Source organism: Sinocyclocheilus anshuiensis, unplaced genomic scaffold (genome assembly GCF_001515605.1).
Source record: "Sinocyclocheilus anshuiensis isolate Anshui unplaced genomic scaffold, SAMN03320099.WGS_v1.1 scaffold478, whole genome shotgun sequence".
In the NCBI taxonomy this organism is placed as follows: Eukaryota; Metazoa; Chordata; class Actinopteri; order Cypriniformes; family Cyprinidae; genus Sinocyclocheilus; species Sinocyclocheilus anshuiensis.
This window is the reverse complement of record NW_015542376.1, coordinates 227,338-239,966: the sequence shown is the minus strand read 5'-3', so window position 1 is coordinate 239,966 and position 12,629 is coordinate 227,338. Positions and strand designations below refer to the sequence as shown.

Here is a 12,629-nt window from a genome sequence, read left to right as displayed (position 1 = left end):
TCTTTATAAATTACATTATTTTATGTTGTGTTTTAATAAAATATAATTATATTTTTAAACTTTGTTTGAGAAAACTGAGGAGTTTTAACATTGAAAGGGACATTTTGATGGTTGTATATAAATCACTTATTGAATCTTTTCTTACTTTTAATGTTGTATCCTGGTGTAACTCTCTTTCTGTTAAAAGCAAAAACAAACTTTTAGAGATTATAAAAACGTTTACAAAACGGGTTCCCTTTCTATTAAATACATGAATACATCAAGTAAAGCCCGTCATATAACAAAAGCAAATCCCTGATCATATCAGACTCTCTAAAATCAGCTGTGATTAAAAATACAACAGGCGGTTTGTTGTGAAGTTGGGTGTGTCAGGCGGTGTAAGCCGCACCCTCTGAATGTCACTCATTTGACTCAACAGGTTTAAATGAGTCTTGTTTCTCACACAGAGGGCGTCACGCACGCAGGCAGTGAAGTCAAGTCAATGCAAGATGAACGCAACGCTCTGAAGTGTCTTTATAAATTACATTATTTTATGTTGTGTTTTAATAAAATATAATTATATTTTTAAACTTTGTTTGAGAAAACTGAGGAGTTTTAACATTGAAAGGGACATTTTGATGGATGTATATAAATCACTTATTGAATCTTTTCTTACTTTTAATATTGTATCCTGGTGTAACTCTCTTTCTGTTAAAAGCAAAAACAAACTTTTAAAGATTATAAAAACGTTTACAAAACGGGTTCCCTTTCTATTAAATAAATGAATACATCAAGTAAAGCCCATCATATAACAAAAGCAAATCCCTGATCATATCAGACTCTCTAAAATCAGCTGTGATTAAAAATACAACAGGCGGTTTGTTGTGAAGTTGGGTGTGTCAGGCGGTGTAAGCCACACCCTCTGAATGTCACTCATTTGACTCAACAGGTTTAAATGAGTCTTGTTTCTCACGCAGAGGGCGTCACGCACGCAGGCAGTGAAGTCAAGTCAATGCAAGATGAACGCAACGCTCTGAAGTGACCAGGGATGGTTTATTTGGAAGACTCGAAGGACACATTTCTGTAGTGTTTCCTAAGTTTCAGGTCCTAAGGAACTTTCTTCAATATCCGTGACTGTCATTTAAATCGCCATCATGGGTGATGTGATTTCTACCAACCTGGACGAAGGCAAGCGGGAGATGATTACAGGTAAAACGCGTTTGTATTACTTTTAAAAGGGATAAAGTCATTTTCTGTGCAACAAAGCTACCGTACTTTAAACGCGGATGGTTTCGAGTAAAAATATGGTTTTAGGCAACGTGGACATAACAGCCAGAATTCTGTAAGAGATTTTTAGCATACACGTGTTAAGTTACCAAAGAAACCTGGACGCGTTCGCGCGCTCAAACACAAAAGCGGAATGAGACCGAACGCAGTCGAGACGCGTTTTTCACTCAGTCATCGTTTACTCGGGCTGTCAGTTCATAACTTTCTTCCTAACTACTTTTACGTTTTGCACAATCAGCTTGTAACACTCCAAAGAGAAAGGAAAACTTGAAATCGCATCATATGACCCCTTTAAAAGTAACGTAACTCGGACTGAACCCAAGAACGCGTCGCGTTTAAACGCCCCCTAAAGCCTCAATTATACACATGCAGGTTTAAATGACATTTTGAGGCAGAATAGAGTAATATTTGTCTTAAAAACATTTTTTGATATTGCTAATCCTGTTGTGAATTGATGTTATACCATTCTATAAACGTTTCTTAGGTGTTCAACGCGTTTTGTCAACTCTATTCCGTTTTATTTAAATCATGAATAGTATCCTCAGTATCTTTAATAGTAGTTTTGTGTCTACAAATGATATTTTCTGCTATAATAAGATAGTAAAATTTGAAAAATGTCCTTCCATTTTGTGCCCATGAAGCTTAAGTATTTTGGCTGTATTATGGTTCCTCTAGTTGGTTTGGAGAACTGGATATATCCTCTACCTGTAAAGACACCCTTCCATAACTATATATAATTTCTTATATATATATATATATATATATATATATATACGTGAAACAACATTTGCTTTTGTTTAACAAGGCTTTTAGAGTTTTCCTAGAAACTTCAGGAACATTTCATAGTTATCCGGTGCTACCAAACTGACACCTGGGAAATTAAATGTTACCAGTCCATAATTTGTGACGTCAGTAGTGGTTGTGTTTTGGAGTTGTGTCTGGTCTTTTTCTATCATTTGTCCCTCATGTCAATAATAGAAGCTATCTCTGGATGAAACCCGACTTGATAAATAGCCTAAGTGTTTTTTTAGAACAATTTTCAGTTGTAGAAAACTGTTGAAAAACCAGTTTGAGTGAAACACATTGTGAGATCATTTCCAAAAAGTTATTATGGGAAAACAAAAGCTCTTTTGGCCATGACTGGAAATTTTGGATCACTGTAACCACACACATACTCTAAGAACAAGTCAGGACTAGTGAAGAAGTATCATTGTGTGTGTTTGAAGTACCAGTCTGGATCTTTCACTGATGATAGGCTTGAGTCACTTGATGAGTTGGCACTTCATAGCTCATTTCGGAGAAATATTTTGGAGATGAATGCAGGTGGATCTCATGAAGACGCATGTGATGATGTCATAAAGAGTCGATCTGCTGACTCAGCCCTTTTGAAATTCCACCATTTAGAAATGAACTGTGGGAAGATGTTTAGTCTTCAGAAGAGAAAGCCGCCCTCATAGACTCTCTCTTTATGAAGCCTGGAGCAGTTATGAAGATGTTTGTGGTAGATGGTCAGGAGGTTGAAGGGAGGTTTGAACGCAGGAAATTCCTCTAGGGATCTCTAGACCTCCCTCGTGATCTATTTGACTAATAGGGATGGATGTTTTCTGAGAGAGTGAGAGCAAGAATGAACATGTCTTGGAGTAATGGGGAGGATCTTCTCAAGGTGTCCTCATTAGGGTTGTGACAGTGAGGAAATTTTCCCACCAGTTAATCGACGTGTGACAACACCGGTATCACCGCGGGGGCATTTCCTCTTTTCCTCGCTTTCCTTCGCTTTTAAATAGCTTGTAAAAGCGGCGTGCGCATTTTACTTTCACTTTCAAATAGGGGCAGTTCGGCGTCAATTGCTTGAATGCAACAACAAAATACAACGTCAAACTCACTTTAGCGTATATATAAAACAGAACTTTTATTAACAAAACAAATAAAAATACACCATGCTATAGGGCAGGCTATGCCTAATATAAAATAACAAATAACTTGCATAAAGTTTAAATGTACAAAACTGGAAACAAGTAAACAGGCGCTTTTGCATTTCGTTTCGAACTAAATCATCCGCATTCGAAACGAAATGCAAAAGCGCCTGTTTGACAATATTTTGGATTTTGAAAAGCCTGTTGACTTTTGCCATTTATTTAAACATATATTATACGGCTTAACACCGGTATCACCGTCAGCACCGTCTATCGCGGCAAGCCTAGTCCTCATGCTCTCAGACTTTTGTTTTATCAGTCTTCCCCTTGTCTTTCCCTCCCTTCCTTAATTTCATAGACAGTGAAGGGTTCATCTGCTGACTGTGCATGCGGGAGGGAATGTTTGGCAGCTTTTGGTCTTTATGGTCAATGGATAGATAGCTTTGACTTGTAGAAGTCAACTTTTTTTTTTAACTTGTCACTAAGGTACAATAATCTTACTGGCAGTAAAATTTTTGTTGAAATTGCAAGAATAACTTATGGCAGTGTTGGTAGCATCAGTAAATGTTTTATATGATATTGTTTTTTATTAAAAGTGCCTGAATTATTATATGACCCTTGGTGTGTCTTTTCTAAAAATAAAGTTATTATTTATACAATATTGCAAATGTTCATTTAAAAAAAACGAAACCTTGGATGAAAATGTAAAAAAAAAAAAATGAAAAGATAAAAATTACATGCAAAAAATCTAATAAAAAATATAACATAAAAAAAAATATATATATATATGCTAATGCTTTGTTTTACATCCTTAAATTTTAAAAGACAGCTATTTATTTTTATGTATATAGACCCGATTTATACTATAACATATGAAAAATAAGAAAGTGTAAATATTATTTGGGACATATTTAGTTTATTACGTTACGTTATAAAAAATAATTTTACTTGCTAGGTACTGTGCTGTTAGGGTTAAGTACTTGATTATTTTATTTAGTAATTTTATTTATTTTACTCTTATTAAATCTTATCTTATTTTTATTATGTATTATTTTTTTATTATTTTTTTATTATTATTATGTTTATATATATATATATATATACTATAGTATATATTAGTTTTTCTCTATTTTTCCATGGACTTCCTAGCATTCTCTTGCAGCCACCTGGGGGTCCAAGACTGAAAACCCCTGCTCTAGAGTGGAACCCATCTTAAGATGTGATGTGCAGTGTTCACAACAGCATTACATTTCAGGGCTTATGTTGATAGGAAGTTTTCCAGTGAAGTGTCGCCAGCACCTGTTCCACCTGTGCTGACTGAACATCTAGAAACACTTTCTGCAAATATACATGTGAATTAATACAGTGGAATAGTCAACACTGAGCCAAAGCAAACTGAGTCTACAAGTTATTCTAGTTTAATACAACAATAGTGAGTCTGCTAGAGAATGGTCTGCCCTCACAGACACACCGGCTGCTGCATTCATGCAAATACAACAACATGCTTTTCATGTTCAAATGTCCTGTAACAAGAAGCTTCTAATCTGATGGAATGCTTGAGATTCCTTCCTGTTGAGACCTACACTAAATTGGAATACCCAGAAGGCCATGTGTACTAAGAGTACTGTACTGTAACTTCAGTTGAAATCAGATGTGGCCCTTCTTCCTTTTCCGTTCCTGTCAGGTTGTTCCTTCCTGTTTTTATGGAAGCATCTCCTTTCACATACATTCAAACACGTGCCAATATTCACCAGCATGCAAACTCTAAGGCTCTTGTCATGCCAAGGATATTGTTTGCTGTAAAACTAGACCAAAATGCTTTGAATATAACATTCAAATGTGATCACCTCCGATCATGCGTCATTTTTTCCATTTATTGGCCTATTTATATAAGCAAATTCTTCTTAATATCACCACCTTCTTTTCATAAAGCTTCGATAAGCCTGCAGGCTCCGGCCTTTTCATTTTTAATGTTTATTTTGATACTGTGTCCATGTGTTTGTGTGTTTCCACACTTGACTGTTTTTGCAACTGTTTCTTTTTATCAAGAATTCCCATTGATTGTTGACCACCTTTTGTGTTGTAGCGCTATTGAATTTCAGGATCAGCATTTTCACAGATAAGATATATAACTGATACAACTGTTACAATAGAATACATGGTTATTATTTCTACAATTATTTTATTAACTTATTTAAATTACTATTTACTAAAATATAATGTGCATTTATTATTATTAATAATATGTTATTTTTTACATTTATTTTATAATAACATTTTATTAGTAGTACTGTATTAGACAAAAGCATGCAGACTATATATTTAAAAAATATTGCAGCATTTTGAGGTTTAATAATCGCACATGACCATATCATGATTTCCATTGGAACTTTCAAACCCACACATGCAGACATTGGCTAATGATGTGCGGTTGACAGTGGACTCTCACTTGTTGTATTTCACAATCTAGTTCTAGTCAACAAAATCTTGGATCAAGTTACAGCTCTGTTTTGTTTGGTGCTGTAGGTTTTTCTCTGTGTTTGCATGTTTGTTGTTATCTTGTGTAATTGCTATTGGGAACAATTCTCAACTAAAACTAACTGAACAGGTTTATAATATTTCGTGATAGTGATTAAATGTTTATACTGCCATTTGACCTAAAGTAACCTCTAAATGCAACTTTCAATTTGCAGTGTACTCTGCAGTTGTAAAATAATCATTTCATTCCTGTGCTGTGGTCCTTCATTAAACCTAACATTCCTGTATCTCTGTTCCAACTTAGCCCGCACCAGCACTGTGATGGCAGAGTTTGGGAGGTTTTATGAGCAGCAGTATGCCGTGGCTTTGTTCAACAGTGTGCGCTACGAGATCGAAGGAGGAGGGAATACCCAGACACAACTGCTACACAGAAAGGTAAACCCCCCCCCCCCATATTTCACCTCTATGTCTGTCCAGTGATGTAGATTCCAGAGGGATGGGGAAAGATTGTTAAAGAATATTGCCCACACCAGGTTAAAATGAGATCAGAAGTAAAGCCTTCTTGCTTCAGTTTTTCCTCTTTTTGTTTTTTTGTTTTTTTTGGCTCTGCTGTACTGTTTCCCTCAGTTTGAAGGCTCTCTGTGCTTATCGGCATGAAGTTGGCGAAGAGGAAGTGAAGCAGATTTCACACGAGTTAAATAATTGTAACACAGGCCTGAATAGCAAATACACACACAAAAGCACACGAAGACTTGAGACGCCATTACATCGACTGAAGAATCAAAGGATCTTGGGTAGACCTTGCTTAATGCAATTTCCACCAAAATTATGCTGGTGCCAGCCCATGTTTCCACTGAGTCTAAGGATGGTGTAACCGACAGTGTAACTTGCCCACAAATGAAGCATTATTGTACTTGTTTACAAGTTTCACTCTTGTAAAAAAAGAATGAATTGTGTTGATGCAACTGCCAAAAGCAGTTATAACACATACAATTCATGGCAATCAATTCATATAATTAATATCAGTTGAAGTGGCTGGAGCTGCTGTCCAATGCATGGGAACTTTGCATCCATCAACTGAATGTGCATCGCTCGGAGCATTCCCAGTTTAGAAGACTGATTATAATGGGAATGATCTACTTAGTTTTGCCAGGCTAAGTTGTTGTTGTTTTGAAAACTTTACTTGTTATGGATGTTATCCCACCCTCCTGGCCTCTGATATTCTTCTGGGTTGAGACAAGCAGGTCTCAGGAGCTGAAACCTTTTCTGCAGTGTAAAAAATCTGTCAAACAGTTCCAGGTCAGACACCAGCACATTGTTAGCGGCAATGGTTTGATTGCATTAGGTTTGAAAGATGTTCTGTTTCCCCCGGTTATCTTGGTTATCTCAACTAATGCATAGAGAGTTAAAAACTCTTCAGGCTTTAATTGTTAACATTTTACTTTCTTATTGGTCTCCAAACTCTCCTGGCCTCCCCAATTATCAATTGTCCATGAAGTCATTTGATCTCTCTACTCAACACAGAAATCTAGACCGTGGCCAAGAAAAACGCTTGTGAACTCTCATTTTTAAAGTACCTCAGTAGTTATGAGCCAGGACAGCTGGACTTGAAAAATATCTGTCTGCATTTATTTGTATTTAGTTTCAAAGATTAACCGATTAACCGTGTTCAAAGGCATGTGCACCCACCAGTGGTAAATTCAGCATCCATTAGCAGAAAGACAGTCTTGTTTTCATCTAGTTTTATTTTTCATTCATTTAAAATGTTTGTTCTCACCACAGGACCCTCTGAAGAACAAGTCCATCTTCTCTGGAAGTCTGTTTCAGTATCTGGAAGAGAGCAAAAAATGGAGGAGCCGCTTTTTGTATGTGGGCGACTCCTACAACATCAGCTTGTATGAGAGCAAAGCGGTAAGTGTAAACCACTGAGCATGGTGTTTTTTTTTATGCTTTCACCACAAACACGCCCGGCTGAGATAATTAAATGTAAACAAAAGAAAAATGATCTGAACGTTAATCTTGCATTACTGAACCTAACTGAAATCTAAAGTGTTCTGCTGATAGTGGACATGTTTGTCATTTCCTCAACTGCAGAGTGATTCTGAGCTGTGTGTTTCCTCTACAGGCACATGATCGAGGTCTCCACTCCAAAGGGGTCATTAACTGCGCCGGGTACAGAGCCCTGACCTCTATGGAGGAATACCTGGGACTTCTCAACAATAGCCTGGGTGGTGAGAAATGAATTAATACAATAAATAAATAAATGGATGCAAAAGTGGCATCGTCAGAAAATCCTACTGGAATCCTGAAAGATCCTAACTGAAATGTAGCACAATATTATTTTAATAAAGTCCAAGTATGAACACGTTATATCTATTAGGAATAAAAAATAAATAAATAATTTAATAATATTATTATAATTTTTTTAAATTTCAGTTTATGTAATTGGTTATTTATTTATATTTATTTTATTTATAAGAGTTTTTATTTGATCTCATGATATAATTTATTTTATTACATTTTTTGTCTAGAATAGAAAGGATAAATGTAGGATGAGTTCTCCGAACACTCTGTATACAGTGGTATATTGCCTATTCAGTCTAAACAGTGTAATTTGAAATTATTTGTAATCATGTTCTTGTATTGTCATCTGTTGTTATAGATACAAAGGCCAAATCAGCCAGCGCCCCGTTTCTGAAGTGCCCCACACAGTTTCCCCTCATCCTGTGGCATCCATACGCCCGCCATCACTATTTCTGCGTTATGACGGAGAAAGAACAGAAGAAGTGGCATGCTGTCTTCCAGGACTGTGTGAGACACAGCAACAACGGTGAGTCACGGTCAAGCATTTGTACTGTTTTTAGATTGACACTACATTTGTTTCTCTGTAAGTGTATCTGCTTTGCTGAGTTTAAAAAGACCTGTCTTATCTACTTCATTTATATCACAATCGCAGGAAACAGTAGTTCACATGTTAATTTGTTGATTTGTCATGAGGAAGTTGCTGTAGTTTTTTTGACGTAAAGCCGTTGGAGGAGTATATTTTGCCTTGTCTGCTACTTTCCTGTGATGCAAAATATCATTAAAACAAACTCCATTCCAGAACATTTGCTGCATAATCGTTTCTTTCTGATTTATGTCACAATGAGAGATGAATGAACAGAGATACGACCTGCGAGATTAGTCTTTCCTCCCCATAACTCAAACATTGTCTAAAGAGCATTCTCTGCATGCCTTTGTAAAAATTCATAGTATTGCATTACCTTTAACTCCACCCTCACAAATCACCTGTCTTCTGGCTTATTTCAAATCACACAGCAGGGTGTGTGTCTATGCCTGTGTTTGTGAGGGGGGAAAAGTGTTTGTCACAGCTTGAAATGTCGAATGCTTTTGAAATGACTTTAAGGTGTGGAGGATGTTCCTTTTGCAATTTAACTGATGTTAAATATCCCATGCAAGAACAGAGAACTTTTAATGCTCTTTGCTTATGACATATCATTTTTAATTCCTCATTAGAATGCATTGATATTGTCTTCTAGTAATTTCTACATAGAAATCCAATTCCAAAATGGTTTAATCAAGTCAAATTTAATAGAAGGTACTATTTTGTTTTACTGTTCAAGTTTTTTTGTTTGTTTGTTTTTTTGAAGAATATATATATATATATATATATATATATATATATATATATATATATATATATATATATATATATATATATATATATATATATATATATATATATATATATATATATATATATATATATATATATATATATATATATATATATATATATATATATATATATATATATATATATATATATATATATATATATATATATATATATATATATATATATATATATATATATATATATATATATATATATATATATATATATATATATATATATATATATATATATATATATATATATATATATATATATATATATATATATATATATATATATATATATATATATATATATATATATATATATATATATATATATATATATATATATATATATATATATATATATATATATATATATATATATATATATATATATATATATATATATATATATATATATATATATATATATATATATATATATATATATATATATATATATATATATATATATATATATATATATATATATATATATATATATATATATATATATATATATATATATATATATATATATATATATATATATATATATATATATATATATATATATATATATATATATATATATATATATATATATATATATATATATATATATATATATATATATATATATATATATATATATATATATATATATATATATATATATATATATATATATATATATATATATATATATATATATATATATATATATATATATATATATATATATATATATATATATATATATATATATATATATATATATATATATATATATATATATATATATATATATATATATATATATATATATATATATATATATATATATATATATATATATATATATATATATATATATATATATATATATATATATATATATATATATATATATATATATATATATATATATATATATATATATATATATATATATATATATATATATATATATATATATATATATATATATATATATATATATATATATATATATATATATATATATATATATATATATATATATATATATATATATATATATATATATATATATATATATATATATATATATATATATATATATATATATATATATATATATATATATATATATATATATATATATATATATATATATATATATATATATATATATATATATATATATATATATATATATATATATATATATATATATATATATATATATATATATATATATATATATATATATATATATATATATATATATATATATATATATATATATATATATATATATATATATATATATATATATATATATATATATATATATATATATATATATATATATATATATATATATATATATATATATATATATATATATATATATATATATATATATATATATATATATATATATATATATATATATATATATATATATATATATATATATATATATATATATATATATATATATATATATATATATATATATATATATATATATATATATATATATATATATATATATATATATATATATATATATATATATATATATATATATATATATATATATATATATATATATATATATATATATATATATATATATATATATATATACATTATTCACAGTAAAGACATTTGTAATGTTACAAGAGAAATCTTTTTCAAATAAATGCTGTTCTTTTAAACATTCTATACATTAAAGAATCTTGAAAAAATGGTTTCCACAAAAATATTAAGCAGCACAGCCGTTTTAAACATTGATAATAATAAGAAATGTTTAGAGTATCAAATAAGTATATTAGAATGATTTCTGAAGTATCAAATGATACTGAAAACTTGAGTAATGGATACTAAAAATTCAGCTTTGCCATCAGAGGAATAAATTATGTTTTAAAATATATTTTATTACAATAGAACAAAAGATATTTAACATTGTAATAATATTTCACAATATTATGGTTTTTACTGTGCTTTTGATAAAATAAATCGGTGAGCATAACAGACTTATTTGAATGGTGCAAATCAATGAAATAAGATTATTAAAAAATAATTACTACATTTGCGTATAAAGTTAAGAGTTAAAAGAGTGTCTTAAGAATGTCGCACTATAGATGTTGACCAACTAATAAAAGGAGGTATTGTATTTATTGGCCGATATAAGAATTGCACAACTTGCAGAGCAGCATAGCGCCAACATGTTGCCAGTCGTTGACTGCTAACTGAACATCCTCTGACCATGTCAACACCTTCCCATAATGCCTTGGGGCACTCTCATTTAGGCTTGTCAAGGCATGACAGCAAATTACTAGTTTTGTGGATCACAAATGATAATGACATAAGGTTTCAAGACCAGATACCATACAATTTATGCAGATATATAACATCAAATACCTCTTGTAATCTCACTGGGAAGTGATGAGAGGCAGCTAAATATGATTTAGAGGTGTGTAATAAACAGTAAAGCTATATCACTCACGGCCTGACCTGAAGAGGCATATAATAATCATAAATTGCTTTTTTCCCCCCATTCCTTCCCACCTATCTGTCCACTTTGAGGAAACTCGGACCTCTCTGCTCTCCACAGTCAAAGATTGAACTTTTAAAGGTGGGACCTTCAAGTCACTCATTAGCCAGGGGCTGCATGCAGTGACCTTCCTGCTGATTTACCTGCAGAAACTAAACTATACACGCCATTTGACTAACATATTGTGGCATTTTTTTCATTTTTGTGAGACAAACTGGAGAAAATATTTTGGGCTGGGCTTGATTTTATCCATTGGGAATTGAAAAGTAGGGTTTTGAAGACTAAAGTTTAACCTTGAACATCTTTTTTTCCAAATGGTTCTGCTTCTGTTATTAAAGTGAAGTGACGTGTGACCCATACTCGGAATTTGTGCTCTGCATTTCACCCATCCAAGTGCACACATACAGCAGTGAGTAGTGAACACACGCACCCGGAGCAGTGGGCAGCCATATTGCTGCGACGCCCGGGGAGCAGTTGGGGGTTTGGTGCCTTGCTCAAGGGTCAGAAGAAGGGTCTCAGTCGTGGTATTGCGGGTGGAAGAGAGTGCTGGTCATTCACTTCCCCCACCAACAATTCCTGCCGGACCTGAGACTCGAACCCGCAACCTTTGGGTTACAAGTCCAACTCTCTAACCATTAGCTTCTAACCCTGTACAAGCACAAACACAAGCTTAAATAGCTGTTTCATTGTTGCTGTATATTAACCAATCATCTTGTGACATCATGAAAAACAAAAGCAGA

The 12,629-nt window shown here is 31.5% G+C and overlaps 1 protein-coding gene across 2 annotated transcripts in view; it reads left to right on the top strand.

Annotated features, from left to right (window-relative positions):
- The first annotated feature begins 955 nt into the window (after positions 1 to 955).
- niban2a (niban apoptosis regulator 2a) overlaps positions 956 to 12,629 on the top strand; it is a 36,790-nt gene continuing 25,116 nt past the window's right edge. For both annotated transcript variants that reach the window (XR_001634634.1, XM_016491235.1), the window contains exons 1-5: positions 956 to 1,188; positions 5,962 to 6,092; positions 7,440 to 7,568; positions 7,783 to 7,888; positions 8,320 to 8,487. Coding sequence is in view for 1 of the 2 variants with exons in the window: in XM_016491235.1 (XP_016346721.1) it covers positions 1,134 to 1,188; positions 5,962 to 6,092; positions 7,440 to 7,568; positions 7,783 to 7,888; positions 8,320 to 8,487 (589 nt within the window). In the remaining variant the exon portion in view is untranslated. The remainder of the gene's footprint in view (positions 1,189 to 5,961; positions 6,093 to 7,439; positions 7,569 to 7,782; positions 7,889 to 8,319; positions 8,488 to 12,629) is intronic.